At 35.2% G+C, this 16,648-nt stretch overlaps 1 protein-coding gene across 5 annotated transcripts in view; it reads right to left on the bottom strand.

Moving 5' to 3' along the window:
• TMLHE (trimethyllysine hydroxylase, epsilon) overlaps positions 1–16,648 on the bottom strand; it is a 69,669-nt gene that overhangs the window by 31,219 nt on the left and 21,802 nt on the right. For 4 of the 5 annotated variants that reach the window (XM_079124537.1, XM_079124541.1, XM_079124540.1 and 1 more), the window contains exon 2: positions 4,689–4,878. In XM_079124537.1, the coding sequence (XP_078980663.1) occupies positions 4,689–4,869 (181 nt within the window). In that variant the 5' untranslated portion in view covers positions 4,870–4,878. Of the gene's footprint in view, positions 1–4,688; positions 4,879–13,404; positions 13,502–16,648 lie in introns of those variants that run through there. The other variant, XM_079124538.1, reaches the window with a different exon arrangement.

Here is a 16,648-nt window from a genome sequence, read left to right as displayed (position 1 = left end):
TATTGTTGGATTCAATTTGTTAATATTCTGACTAGGACTTTTGTGTCTGTGTTGATGAAATACCAGCCTGTAGTTTCCTTTTCTTTCACTGTCTTTTGTCTGGATTTTATATTACGGTAATGGTGGCAAAATAAAATCAGTAATTTCTCTTATTTTCTGGAAGAGAATGTATAGAATGAGTGGTATTTCTTCTTTAAATGTTTGATAATTTGTTTCTTCTCCCTTCTTTCCTTGATTAACCTGGCTAGAGGCTTATCAATTTTATTGATTTCTTTCAAAGAAATTTATGGTATGTTCATTTATTTTCTTGTTTTATTTTTTCTGTTTTCAATGTAATTGATTCCTGGTCTAATTTTCATCATTTCATTCCTTCTGTTGTTTTAAATTTAATTTCCTCTACTTCATCTAGTTTTCTAAGATAGTAGCTTAGGTTATTCATTTTAATCCCTTCTCTTTTCTTATTGCATTTATTGCCATACATCTCCTTGTAACTGCTGCTTTAGTTGCTTCCTATGAATTTTTGTAAGTTGCATATTCATTTTCCTTTAGTTCAAAGCATTCTATTATTCCTTGAGATTGTTTACTTATGTGTTATTTAGAAGTTTATAGTTTAATTTTCAAATACTTGAGACATTTCTGTTTTTCTGTTATTGATTTCTAGGTTGACTACATTGTGGTCAGAGTACATACTCTGTGTGTTTTAGATTGTTTAAATTTTTTCTGGGCTTTGTTCTCTGAATTACAATGTGGCAAACCTCAGTGGATAGTTCTTTATTTATTTTGATTCATTGTACATAAATGGGGTACAACTATTGTTTCTCTGGTTGTACAAAGTAGAGTCACACCATTTGTGTAATCGTACACTTACATAGGGTAATGATGTTTATCTCATTCAATTATTTTTCCTTCCCCCCACCCCCTCCAACCCCTCTTCTTCCTCTATACAATCCATCCTTCCTCCATTCTTGCCTCCCTCCCACCCCCCATTATGTGTCATCATCCGCTTATCAGAGAGATCATTTGGCCTTTGGTTTTGGGGATTGGCTTATCTCACTTACAATGATATTCTCCAGTTCCATCCATTTACCTGCAAATGCCATAATTTTATTATTCTTTATGGCTGAGTAATATTCCATTGTGTATATGTACCACAGTTTCTTTATCCATTCATCAATTGAGGGGCATCTAGGTTGGTTCCACAATCTGGCTATTGTGAATTGAGCAGCTATGAACATCGTTGTGGCTGTATCTCTGTAGTATGCTGATTTTAAGTCCTTTGGGTATAGGCCAAGGAGTGGGATAGCTGGGTCAAATGGTGGGTCCATTCCAAGTTTTCTAAGGAATCTCCGCACTGCTTTCCAGAGTGGCTGCACTAATTTGCAGCCCCACCAGCAATATATGAGTGTACCTTTCTCCCCACATCCTCGCCAACACCTATTGTTGCTTGTGTTCTTGATAATCGCCATTCTAATTGGGGTGAGGTGGAATCTTAGGGTAGTTTTGATTTGCATTTCTCTTATTACTAGAGATGTTGAGCATTTTTTCATATTTCTGTTGATTGCTTGTAGACCTTCTGTGAATTATCTGTTCATTTCCTTAGCCCATTTGTTGATTGGGTTATTTGTATTCTTGGTGTAGAGTTTTTTGAGTTCTTTATAGCTTCTGGAGATTAGTGCTCTCTCTGAAGTATGAGTGGCAAAGATATTCTCCCACTCTGTAGGCTCTCTCTTTGCATTGTTGATAGTTCCCTTTGCTGAGAAAAAGCTTTTTAGTTTGAATCTATCCCAATTATTGATTCCTGCTTTTATTTCTTGTTGTTTGAAAGTCATGTTAAGGAAGATTTAACTGACATGATGAAGATTTGGACCTACTTTTTCTTCTATAAGGTGCAGGGTCTCTGGTCTTGGTGGATATTTCATGTGCATTTCAGAACAATGTGTTCTATTGTTGGATGGATTATTCTATAAATGTCAATTAAGTCAAGTTGGCTGACAGTGCTGTTCAGGTTATCTATCCTCCTACTGATTTTCTGCCTGCTTAATGTACCAAGAAAGAAGGAAAATTTTTAACAACAATTGTGTTTTTGTTTATTTCTGTCATTTTTGGCTCATTACTTTGATGGTCCGTTTTCAGGTTCTATTATATTTTCTCTTGGAGATGTGACCCTTTATTGCTATGTAATGTGCCTCTTTATTCTAAATAATCTTCTTTGTCCTTAAGATTGCTTATCTAAAGTTAATATGACTACTCCTGTTTTTGTCAGCTTTTGCATGATGTTTCTGTCTCCATCGCTTAACTTTGTGTGTGTGTGTGTGTATGTGAGATATGGCGATTGAACTTAGGGGTGATTTACCACCAAGCTACATTCCTAGCCCTTTTTATTTTTACTTTGAGTCAGTCTTCCTAAGTTGCTCAGGCTGGCCTTATACTTGCAGTCCTTCTACCTCAGCCTACCAAGTAGCTGGGATTACAGGTGTATACCCTGCACCTGGCTTCTCCATCTCTTTACTTTCCCCATTGTGTGTTCTCAGCACCTTTGTCAAAAATCAATTGACCATAAATATGTGAGTATTCTTGCAGGCTTTCTGTTCCATTGACCAATGTGTCTATTTTAATAGCAGTATCATGCTGTTTTGATTACTATAGCTTTGTAATGTATTTTGAAATTAGGTAGGGTGATACCTCTCGATTTGTTCTTTCTTGTTAAGATTGCTTTGGCTATTAGGTGAGTTAGGTTGAAAGCTTTTCCTCTAAGATCAGAAATAATAAAAGGATACTTACTCCTGCTATTTCTATTCAACATAGTACTGGAAGCCCTAGTAAGAGTAATCAAGCAAGAAAAATAAAAGTCATGACTTTACAAACAGAAACCCATAAAGACTCCACCAAAATGACAGCACTAATAAGTGAATTCAGTAAGGTTTCAGGATACAAAATCAACATACAAAAATCGGTACATTTTCTATACATGAATCACGAATTTGCTGAGAAGGAAATCATGAAAGCAATTTTATTCAAAATTACCACAAAAAGAACATATTCATGAATAAATTTAAACAATGAAGTCAAAGATCTGTACACTGAAACTATATAACATTTATGAAAGAAACTGAAGAAGACAGAAATAACATGCAAAGATACTCTGGTTCATGGATTTTTAAAATATTGTTAAAATGTCCATAGTACCCAAAATGATCTACAGATTCAATACAATTCCTTTCAAAATTCCATTGACATTCTTCCCAGAAATAGAAAACATCCTAAAATCCTGACAGATGATTTCAACAACAGTGTCACATGTAAGTCTTGTTCTGATGTTACTTTGTCTGTTCCAATTGTGTTATTTCTGATCTTAGCCCGTTTTGTAATTCTGTAATTACTAAAAGTCATTTATACTCTTAAAATGGTAGATACTGAGGTAAATAGGACATTATCATGAGTATATTAATCTTGTGAGGAGCTGAGCTGTGTTAGATGCTTGTTTTCTCTGTTGTTACCAGAGGGTGAAATTCCTCTCATGGTCCTATTTTCCTCTGCCCTCTTGGCTTTGGTCCTTCCCTTTGTGCTACAGCTCAGAGATAATTTGTCTCTTGCAGCTCTCCTTGCTGTATTCCACTGTTATTTTAGCTGGAGGTTTATTAGTTTGTGGTAGTCTGTGGGCAAGGAAAGTATTCTATAATCTTTGGATTAAGTTTCACTCTTTAGGGTATACAGTGGGCCTGCACTCTGGGAGCAGAATATTTATAATTATTTTTGTCTCTCTTCCAGGGTGCTCTGGATTGAATTGTAACCCGAAGAAAGATATGTTGAAGTCCTAACCCTGATACTTGCAAACATGATTTTATTTGGAAATACAGATAGCCCATGGCTTACATTGGTCTGACTTATGACTTTTTGATATGATGGTGGTACAAAAGGTATATGCATTCAACAGAAACTATTCTTTGAATTTTGGTATTACCTGGGCTAGCTATAAGTGGAACAAATCTAGAGGTATCACCCTACCTAATTTCAATACTCTCTCCCTCAATGCTGGTTACAGATTCCAGTCAGTCACATGATCATAATGGGAAATAATGATACTCTACAGTGTTCTGTGTAGCTACAATAGATATTATTTATAGTAAGTTACATGTATTAAATGCATTTCAACTTATGATGTTTTCAACTTATGATAGGTTTATCATGTGACACTATTGTAAATCAAAGAACATCTATAGTGTTGTTGTAGATCTCATCAATTTAAATGAAGTCACAATGAATTAAGGTGGGTTCTAAATCCAATGACTGGTTTCCTTATAAAGAAAGATATTTGAAAACACAGAGTCTGTTTTTGAAACCCTCTCCCCTGAATTATATTAAGGCTTTGTTTTTCTTCTGGTGATACAGGGAAATGATGTTTGGCTGGAGCAGGAACAGTTCCCTACCCTTAGTTGGGTTGGGGTTTCACTGTTTCTCTGTGGTATTTTTGTCTTACTTGTAACTTCCAGGATAATCTTGGAAATCAGTGGCCATAGGTCCTATCAAATCTATAGAAAATACTTTCAGACCACACAAAAAATATTAGGTATTCTACAACAAAATCAATATACCTAACTTTACTGAACTGTACAATTAAATGGATAATATGGTTACATGTTATTTTTTTAAATCACACTTTCAAAAAAGTATCCCCACACATATCTTACCAAAATGATCTTCAAGTTGCTGCCAAGCACAATTCAGAGATTTGGAGGCTGTATGATGCCAGTGGATCTCTATTGGAAATAAGTTTTTGAAATTAGGCTGTTGAAGGACTTGACATTTGACTCCTCCCTTCACCAAGTTCTGGAGCCTGCTTTGTAGGTTGGACAACCTGTGGTACCACATCCTAGAAGACTGGATAAATAACAAGAGAGTTTTAGTAGCAATATGAAATAACTTTTATGAGGCCACAGGAATAACACTATGGCAATAACTATGTAAAACAATCAATTTAATAATCTAAACTACAGAAGATGAGACAAAGGAGAAATTCTGAAATGCACAGTATCTTAAAAAGAATTAATCTGGCATGTGAAAAAAGAGGGAGGAAGTCATGCAGAAAGTCTGTGTGGTTCCTGATGTGAATCTTCCTGATGACCCCAGACATATGCAGTAAAATAAGTACACCCAAAATGATCACTTTGAGTGGATTTGTGTGCATATGTATGAATGAATTGAATTTCATTTTGATGTGGGTGGTGAAACCAATTACATACAGGAGCATCACAGCTAGAGACAATAGAATTTACTAATGACTAGGAAGTGCTCTGAAAAAACCAGGGTATTAAATTGGGGGCTAAAGTTAAACGTATTGAGATTTTGTGTGTGAGAGCAAGGTAGACAGTAGTGAAAGGCCCCTGCTGATATTTGCTTACATTTACTTTCTCCAATGTCTCTGTTTTTCAACCTCCTATCTTTAGGTATTATTTAAAGCTGACAAGATGGTGGATATGAAGTAGGCTGCAGTCCTCAACTTCTTCACAGATGGAAATAAAAGCAGTGAGAAAACATCAGATCAGAGAAGTGGGTACAGAAGAAATGCACTGATTCACAATATCTGAAAGTCAGAGATTGGGAGGGGCTCAGAAATTATAGTTACTGGAAAAGAAAACAGGAAATAATTTACTAACCCAGAATCAGCACCTGCATCATCAGGGCAGGAGGCTTAAAAAAAGGAGAAAGGGAAAGGCCTGTATAGTAGAATGATTAGGAGCTGAAGGCTGCCAAGCCCCTGACCCTGGAATTTGCAATGTGAGTAGAGTAGGACAGAGCATGACATTTCTAGGAATGTGGCATCTATGTAGCAGTGCATGCTCCTCCAGGGCCTCCTCTAAGCAACTCTGCCAAGGAGAACTGAGCCTAGGGAATGTAGCACATCTATGCCACTGGCAGCCACAATCCCATATCCCAGATTACTGCTGCCACCCAGCACCATGCTGTGGCTCATTTGTTGGCTCCAAACCCATGCCCAGACAGTCACCCTGAGCATCAGCTTCTGGCAGCCACCCTATACCTGTTTCTAGGCTTCCCATGCCTCTTCCATGAGTCACCTTAGCCAATGTTTCAAATATTACAAGGGCAAGTCCACACCTATTTTTGTTACTATGAGTGTGTGTGAAAGAAATGTCTCCATTTTAAATATTTCAGTATGGTAAAAATTGAATCTTTTTATGATTGTCATTGTATTAGCTGTCTTCTGTCAACTGTTTTATTGTGTCTTTCCTCATTATTTATTTTTTCATGATTCTAATTAATTTTATGTTCACTTTTAATTAATTGGAATTATTCTTGATACCTCTTTTCCTTCTCATTTTCATTTCTTTCCCTTCTGTCTTTTCCTTCTTTCTCCCTTCAGTTTTCTTGTTTCCCTTCCTCCCCACTTTCCCCTTTCTTTCTTTTTACCCCTTTTTCCAATAAAATCTAGTATTAATTACACTATCTTTGATGCTTAACTTTTCAGCCTATTCTATATTATTTTCACTCACTTTTCTCATTGGTTAGTAGAGTTGTAGAGATCATTAGCAATTTTTAAATATATTAAGTTTTAAAATATATGTTGACAAATGGTTTGCACTTAAATTACCACTGTTACTGCAGGTAACTTTCTCCCCTCAAATGGCACTAGTGGTTGAACTTAACAATTTGAATATGCCAGTTAGGATGTGCTGATTCTTATATCCCCAGCCCAGGGCTTATTATAAAGAAACTGCTCACTAAAAGACCCTCATACAATAGAGGAAGAGGAAGCAACCACAACAGATGCAAAGACACAGGATCTCAGAAAACATGAGGAAACAAGCCAACATGATGCCTCCAAAAGTTTATAACCCTCCAAAGACTGAATCCAGAGATACTGAAGTGAGTGAAATGATGGGTGAAGAATTTCAAAAGCTGATCATTAACATGATCAATGAATTAAAAGAAGATCTAAAGAATGGGCTAAGGGAGAAAACACAGGATATGAGAGAGCATTTCAATAAGGAAATAGAGATTCAGAAAAAAGAACCAGTCAGAAATTTTGAAAGTGAAAGTCACAATGAGTCAAATAAAAAAACTAAGTTGAAAGTCTCTCCAATAGATTAGATCAAATAGAAGACAAAAATTCAGAGTCTGAAGACAAGGTTGACATTCTGGAACATTTAGACAGTATCTAAGAAAAAAGCAAGAAAACACAATCAGAATATCCAAGAACTCTGCGACAGCATTAAGAGACCTAATTTAAGGTTCACAGGTATTTAGGAAGGTATAGAGATATGAACTAATGGCACTGATAAACAATTCAGTGGAATAAGAGCAAAAAATCCAAATATTGGGAATGAGATGGATATGCAGATACTGGAGGCATTTAGAACTCCAGATAGACAAGACCAAAAAAGAACCTCTCCATGACACATTATAGTCAAAAGGCCAGAAATCCAGTTCAAGGGAAATTTTTAAAAAGCTGCAAGAAATAAATATCAGATCACCTACAGAAGAAAACCAATCATAGTAACAGCAGATTGCTCAGAAGAGCCCTAAAATCCAGGAGGGATTGGAACAATGTATTTCAAGCCCTGAAAGATTGCCAAGCAAGAATACTATCCAACAAACCTATCTTCAAGATCAAAGAAGAAATAAAAACCCTCAAAGATAATCAAAAACTAAAAGAATTTATGACAACTAAGCCAGCCTTGCAGAGAATACTTAAAGAAATCCCACATAATGAAGAAGATTAAAACAACCAACAGAGTTCATGAAAGTGTAAGTCATGAGAAGAGTAGCTAATTAAATGAGAATTAGGTTCAGATCAAACATTAGGAAAAAATGGCAGGAAGCTATAAACTCTGCATATAAGACTGAAAATAAATGGTCTCAATTCTCCAGTAAAAAAAAAAAAAAAAAAAAAAAAAAACAACACTGATCACAGATTGGATTAAAAAAGAAGGCCCACTTACAGGCAAAGACAGCTACCAGCTGAAAGTGAAAGAATGGAAATTGATATACCATGTCGATGGAGCATGAAAACAAGCAGGAGGAGATACTCTCAAACTGACAAAGCAGACTTCAAGTCAAAATTAATCAGAAGACAGTTGGGGATAGCTGTTGGTAGAGTGTGTACCTCACATGCACAAGGCCCTGGATTCAATCCCCAGCACCACAAAAAAATTAATCAGAAGAGACAAAAGGTCACAGATAAGGGGAACAATCCAACAAGAAGATATGATAGCAAATATTTATGCTCCAATCATCAGTGCACCTAATTACATAAAATAAACACTATTCAACCTAAAGACTCAGATATACCACAGTACAATAACACTGGGTGATTTCAACATGACTCTCTCACCAGTGGTCATGGCCATCGAGATATAAACTCAGTAAAGACTCTTCAGACTTAATATTATAAATCAAATGGACCTAACATATATATACATATATATGTGTGTGTATAATATTTCTTCTAACAGCATGTGTATTCACTTTCTTCTCAGCTTCTCATGGAACCTTCTCCAAAACAGACCATATTTTAGGCCACAAATCAAGTCTCAGAAAATACAAAGAAGTTGATATAATTCTTTGCATCTTACAGGATAATAATGCAATGAGATTAGGAATCAACACCAAGAAAAACTTCAGAAACTATATAAACACATGGAGATGAAACAATACAGTTTTAAATAATGAATGTACCATAGGAGAAAACAGGGGAGACATTTAAAAAATCAAACAAGTATAGAAACAACATACAAGAATCTCTGGGACACAGTAAATGTGGTTCTGACAGGAAAGTTTAAAGCTATGAGTGTGAGTGCCTAAATAAAAAGGAAAGATCCCAAATAAATAACCTGATTATATGTTTTGATGCCTTAGAAAAACAAGAACAAACCAATCTCAAAATCAGTAGAAAGAAAGAAATAATAAAGATCAGAGCCAAAATTAATGAAAAAGAAAAAAAATTTAAAAGTCAAAGGATTAATGAAACAAAAAGTTGGTTCTCAGAAAGGGTAAACAAGATTGATAAGTCCTTAGTTAAAATCAGCAAAATAAAAAGAGAAAAGACCCAAATTAAAAAAAAAAGAAAAACACAGATGAAAAAGGAGATGACACAACAGACATCACAAATACACAGAATCACAAGGGAGTAGTTTGAAGACTTATATTTTAGTAAATTGGACAATCCAGAAAAAAATTGACAAAATTCTGAACACATACAATATACTAAAATGGAACAATGAAGATACAGAAAGCCTAAATAGATCAATAACAAGCAATGAGATTGAAGGAGTATTAGAAAGCATTCCAACAAGAAAAAGCCCAGGAACAGATGGGTTCTCAGCTGAATTCTACCAGACCTATAAAGAAGAATTAATGCCACCGCTCCTGATATTATTCCATGAAGTGCAAAGCAATGGAACACTTTCGAAATCATTATATGAAGCCAGTGTCACCCTGATACCAAAACCAGATAAGTACACATCAAGGAAAGAAAACTACAGACCAATATCCTTGATGAATATGGACACAAACATCCTTCAATAAAATATTAGCAAACCATACTCAACAACATATTAAGGAGATTGTATATCATGATCAAGTTGGTTTCATTCAAGAGATGTAAAAATGGTTCAACATACCTTAATCAGTAAATGTGATTCACCACACAAATAAAATCAAGGACAACAATCACATCACCATCTCAATAGATGCAGAAAGAGCCTGAAACAAAATTCAACACTAATTCATGATAAAAAAAATAATGAAGAAACTAGGAATAGAATGAAATCACCTTAACACTATGAAGGTTATATATGACAAACCCAAAGCCAATATAATACTGAAAGGGGGAAAAAAAAGCATTTCCTCTAAAATCAGGAAGAAGAAAAGGATGTCCATTCTCAGTACTCTTATTCAGTGTACTTGAAAATTGAGCCAGAGTATTAGGAAAGAGAAAACAAGGAATAGAAATAGGATGGAAAGAAGTCTGTCTCTAGTTGCAAATGATATGATCCTACGCTTAGAAGATCCTAGAAGCTTTACCAGAAGACTTCTAGAACTGATAAACAAATTAATCAAGTTAGCAGGACATTAACTCAATATACAAAAATCAATAGCTTTCTATTTACCAATAATTAATATAGAGAGTAAGAAGTCAGGAAGACAGTTCCATTTATGATGGTCTCAAAAACAAAACAAAACCTACTTGGAAATAAATCTAACCAAAGAGGTGAAACACCTCCACAATAAAAGTTTTAAAATGCTAAAGAAATTAAAGATCTTAGAAGATGGAAATACCTCTCATATTCATGGATAGGCAGAAATAACATTGTAAAAATGGCCGTATTACTAAAACTGATCTACAGATTTAATGTAATCCCAATAAAAATACCAATGACTCTCTTCACAGAATTGGAAAAAAACCTCCAAATTCATATGGAAGGATAAAAAGACCCAGAATAGCCAAAACAATCCTTAAACAACAAGAATAATAGTGAAGATGTCATAATACCTGATCTCAAAATATATTATAGAACTATAGTAACAAAAGAGCACAGTATTGGCATTAAAACAGACATGAAGACCAATGGAATATAATAGAAAACACAGACATACACATAGATACAGCCATTGGATCTTTGACAAGGTGCTAAAAATGTATGTTGGAGAAAAGACAGCCTTTTTAACAAATGGTGCTGGGAGAACTGGAGATCCATAGGTAGAAGAATGAAACTAGAACCCTGCCTCTCACTCTGTACAAAATAAACTCAAAGTACCATTCAGCTGGACATACAACCCAGAAATCAGTCTTTCAAACTTGATACCTTACTTTTAAAATTTCTTCTTGATTGCCAATTATCAAATCATAACACCTTTTACCTGCTTAATGATTCTCAATCTGAACATGCTGCATCATATCTCTAATTGTCACCATTCCCATCTAGGCCCATCCTTATTTCTCATTCAAAGACTGAAATAACCTCCGAACTGATTTATTCATATCCACTTTTGCCTTCCCTTCAAACCATTTTGCTCATTGTAGGAAAAGTGAACCAAAATAGAGATATCAATATGTTACTCCCTTTGAGTAGCTCCTTTGGGTATGATTCAATGTTCTTATATTACATAATGCTTTACACTAACTATTCCTGAGCTCCCTGTAGCCCCACTTTCTACTATTTACCTTATTATATTTACTGTTTACCATCAGATCCATCATGGTCTTTCTTGTTTCTAAAAAACTTATATTAATGCTTTTTGTTGCCTCAAACTGGAGGTTCTTTTGTTCATATTTCAAGAATCATCCTAGATGTCATTTTATCTAAGAAGTCTTCCATAAAATCTCAGAATAAAATAGTATCTTTCTTTTATTTTCTCAAAATACTCTGGTTATGTCTCTTTTTTTATTTTTTAAAATGTTTTAGATGTCAATGGACCTTTATTTTATTCATTTATTTATATGCAATGCTGAGAATCAAACCCAGTGCCTCACATGTGCTATCAAACTCATTACCACTGAGCCAAAACCCCAGCCCTGTCTCTATTTTCTTAATACATTATGTTGAAATTATATATTTATATGTCTTTCCCCCAATAATACTGGGTATTCCTCAATAGGAAGACCTACATATCTCCTTCATTTTGTACTCTAACATCCAGCATGGTTCTTAGTAGTTAGTAGAACTTCATAAATGCTTGTGAGAATTGAATTTAGTCTTCTTCTAGCTTCTTGGCCTCCTTAAAACTGATAAGATGTCTGCTCTAAATCTTCAGCTAAGTAAGTAATAAAATATAAAAAAGGTAGGGTTTCTAGCAGGTCATCAAAAATTCTTCCTTTGCCTATAGTCTGTTAGTCATCATTCTTCGAATATAGTAATTAATTAATACATGATTAGATTAATAATTCATATTCTGTTATACAGAAGGGTATCATAAAAATTGTTAGAAGTTTTGCTGAAATTTTATTCATTGAGCATATACACTATGTCATATTTCCATAAACTACTTTAAATTATCAAAAATAAAAATTAGGTTTGTGTTGAATGACTTTGTTGATAACTTTTCAGTTTTCTAAGTACTTACTTGAGGATCTGTTCTATAAGTTAACCGAAGATATATTTAGCTAACTGATTAGTAGATTGAAGAGTTCCCCTTCTTCTTTGTTTACTTAATGCCCTTGATCACTTTTGAGTACAGTTCAATAGTATCATCTGATTTATAATTTACCCATGCCAGGATATAAGTACTTTCTTTGAGAGTGTATTTTTGCCTTTACAAATGTGCATTTGTACAAACCTGAGGCAATTCTGGGCCTTCTTCTTCCGAATACTAATCTTTTAGGCACATGCCACCCACCTGTTATATTTATCCTTGCTTTTGTGCCCTTCTTTGCCATCTTTAATGCATTATATTTTTCAAAGAGGAACTATGAGCTCATTGTAAAACTTCCCATGCAGTCCTGTGATTTTCCTTTTTTCCTTTAATAGAATGATTTGCTGTTTCATAGTCAAAATTATGTTTTTGAGAGCTTCCCAACCTTTGGAGTCTAAAGCCATCTTAATGTAAATTAAGGTCCAACAAGTATCAATCACAATAGCAGAAACTTTTGGAGAAGAGCCATAGCTAGAAATTCTAGTCAGAGTAGGCAATTACATAATAGGTCAATCTGAATATTTTCATGGTTATTACTTAGGAAGAAGCATTACCTCCTGAGAGGCTTAAAGCCAAGAGTCCATTTAGCTCCTGTCAATTTTTCCTTCCAAACGTCTTTCAGATTTGTCCTTCTCTTTCCATTCCTATAGATCCTTCATCACCTCATACCTGGACTATTGCCATAGACTAGATGGTTTCCTTTCCTCCAGTCCATCCATATTGCAATCCACTTTCCATATTATTGCCAGATTAATCTTCTTAAAACACTTTCATCATGTGACTCTCCTGCCTCAGACCTAGCTTAAATGTCACCTTCTTTGTAACATATTCCCAGCTGTCTTAGGAATTCAGTATTTTCACAGGTCTCTCTGTGCATATCCTTATTAGTGCACTCACAACATGTACAATAATCTTTAATTTTTTTCACTAGCCATTTGCTGTGAGCTCTTTGAGGGCAAGCAAAAAGTTTGAGTCATCTCTTTACAATGGCACTCAAGGCAAAGCTTTACATAATTGGGCCTGTCTTTACCACATCACCTCAGGGCCATCACATATATTATCTCCTCTACCTACTATGCTCTTACTCTCATTCTTTTCACTCATAGTCTGGGTCTCAGATTAAATATCAATTCATTGAGAAACCTTCTCTGACAATTTTATTAACGAATTGAGGAGATATATATTTCTCATCTGATTACACAATGTATACATGTGTCATAATATCACCTGGAAGCTAGGCACAGTGGCACACACCTGTAATTCCAATGGCTCAGGAGGCTGAGACAGGAGGATTGCAAGTTCAAAGCCAGCTTCAGCCACTTAGCAATGCCCTAGGTAACTTAGCGAGACCCTGCTTCAAAATAAAAAATAAAAAGGGCTGGGGATGTGGCTCAGTGGCTCAGTTCCTCTGGGTTCCATCCCCAGTACCAAAAAAATATATATATATATTATCATTTTATATATATATATTATTATTATATATCGATCACCTGGTACCCTGTTAATATGTACAATTTTTATATTTTATGTATTAGTTAAAAATAAATTAAATTTTAAAATAAACTATGAAGTACTAATTAATTGATTGATTGATTTAATAAACATTTATTGGTTTTCTTGTTCGTGCCAGGCACTGTTCTAAGTACTTGGGATATATCAATGGACAACATGGTCACAAAGTTCTGCTTTCATAAAGCTTATCTTCTGGTGGGAGATGGTAAATAGTTAAAGATAAACAGAATATGTAAATTATACAATACATTAGATAAGCGCTGTGAAAAAACAGCAGGATGTATACTGGACATTGGACTTTTAACCATGGCAGTGAGGATAGACCTTATTGAGAAAGATGAAATTTGCTCAAGAGGGAAGTTAGTCATGACATCTGGGTAAAGTAGGCCTTAGATGTAAAGGCTCTAAGATGCAATCAAGTCTGCTGTGGCCAAGGAACAGCAAAGCATTAAGTATGCCTGGGACTCAGTAAGCCAAGGGTAGAATAAGAGGAGATAAAGTCAAAAAGGTCAGGGGGGGGGTCATATCATATAGGGTCTTGTATGCTAATATATACAAATTTCAGTTTTTACTCTGATAGAAGTGATGGATCATTGCAGGGTTTAAGAAGAAAAGCACTCCTATGACACATTTTAAATGGATTATTCTGGCAGTTTTATTAAGAATAAACTGCAAAAGGGCCAAGGAAATAAGGAAGGGGAAATGACAGTGGCTTAGCTAGGGTGGTAGCAGTGCAGATGATAAAAAAGAGCCAGAATCTTCATAGTTTTGAAGGTGCAGACAAGAAGATTTGCTGATTAACTGGATATGGGATGGGAGAAAAAGAAGAATGAATGATGATTCGAGGTATTTGGATTGAGAAGTGAAAGGTTGCAATTTTCAATTGTGCTGGGGAATAGTGTAGGTTTGCAGGAAAAGAATGAATTACCTGTTAAGTTTGAGATGTCTATTAGATTTCTAAGTGGAAATATTAGAGAGGCAGCTGTATATATGAGTATTGAGCTCAGGGAACAGATATGAGCTGGAGATAGAAATTTGGGTGTTGTCCCATAGTTGGTATTTAAAGTCATCAGACTGGATGAATCTACCCAATCAGTGAAGATACAGGAAAAAAGGATCAATATCCTTGTTAATTTCTCCTGGATCCCTTTTTATTTCCTTAATGTACTTTTTATAATTTATAACTACATATTTATTTGTATTAATTTCTCTGATTATTTGGCTAATGTAGGCCTTATTGAAAACAAAGCTGGAAGGAGGGCAGGGTTTATGCCATTTTTCCCACCACTGTCAGCATAATAAGTACACAATATATTGGATTATATGAATTATAAATGTTCCTTTATATCAAGATCACAAAATTAAATGCCAATAGGGGCTGGGCAAGTAACATAAGAAGTTGAGTATAAGAGACAATGAGTTGTGGAGAGAGGGTGAACTGAAGATCTGGTAACACAAGGTCTAAATGGCAATAACTGGCTGGACAGGAGACAATATACAGATTATATATTAAATCTTTCAAATTATAACGTTTACAAATGCATTGCTTTAAGTCCTCTTAAAAAGAAGATGTCATGATAGGAATAGATGTGCAAGTAATTTACAGTGAAAAACACATGTGAACCAGGAATAGAGTGAGTCTGAAAAGACTGGGAGAGATGTCAGATAATGGTACAGGTCCCATCCCTGTGGAGAAGAGAGGGAAGGAAGAAAGACAGACTGCAATGCTGTTTAATAGTCTTGAAGCCAAAGGTGACCATTAGAAGAATGTGGGTCTCCAAGGAATGGAACTTCATTAGAAATTTTGCCATGATCATCCAGTAGATGACTGAGAGCAGTCCATGGGAAGTGTGGCCTCGGCAGGAAAACAGTGATTATAGAACACAGCAACTGGGCCCTTGGTCAGTTATATTGCCTTTAGTTGGAGATTGTAGAAGCATTTTGTGGTGGGATAACTAAATTCAACACTTTTCTGATAGTCACTAGAACACTATGGACCAAAAACATATCTTTAAGTTATATTCAGCTCAAACATGGACAGTTAACAACCTCTACTTTAGTCAGTCAATATATACTTCACCATCAATGGGTTAGTGTGTTTGTGTGTGTATTCATATTCTGAGTTAGTCCACAATGAACCACCAATAGCATCTATGTAGAAGGGTTTAAGGTACCAGGTTAGAACATGAAAAACATTTGCCAAGGTGGATTTGAAATGCAATATCAGAACAGAAAGGTGGCTTCACAGTATGAAGTATCAAAAAGAATAATCCCAAAATAAAAGGTTTGAATTAAAGCAAACTATCTGCAAGCATTTTAGGAGAATAGGTATTGTGAAAAACAGAAATAGATGATAATAATTGACTAAGTGAAGCATTTCAGACATATTTTACTTGAAAGGAGAATTTTCACTGTTACATATACTTTAGAGTTGACAGCTTGCTATGAAAAAAGCAGGAGTTTAAAATTTGGAGGTCCAAAGAGCAGTGACAATTGTAACCCTTGTTGAAAGATAATGTCATGCAGGACATGGCCAATTTCATCACTGCATCTACATAGTGAATATGGCTTGTGGTACTGGAAATCAGGTCAGCATAGTTTGAGGTACAAGGGTTGTCTATGGTCAAGAATAGCCATCCTTTGGGTTTCCTGATCTTTCCTTGGTTTCAAGTGTATGATCTTGTTTCTGAGTGCCATAAGACAACATGTCAGATATAGTGCCACAAAAGGTCTTAAAGAGACTTCTTAAGAGACAAGAGGCACACTGGGGTAGCATCATGATACAGACAGAAAAATTGGACTTGGATGTAGCCTGTCAGAACTTATATACACATATCTCAATCACATATTCCATCTTTGGGTACCAAGTCAGGTTTTTCTGAATGTCTACTAGGCTCTTCTAAGTACAGGTGTTGGCCTACCATTGCTTCTGCATGAAATATACTGACCATAGTTCTTACTGGAGGGGGTGCCCTTATACCCTTAA

The sequence above is a fragment of the Sciurus vulgaris genome, assembly GCF_902686455.1.
Source record: "Sciurus vulgaris genome assembly, chromosome: X".
Lineage (NCBI taxonomy): Eukaryota > Metazoa > Chordata > Mammalia > Rodentia > Sciuridae > Sciurus > Sciurus vulgaris.
The sequence above is the reverse complement of the archived record's forward strand: the minus strand, read 5'-3'. Positions and strand labels throughout refer to the sequence as shown.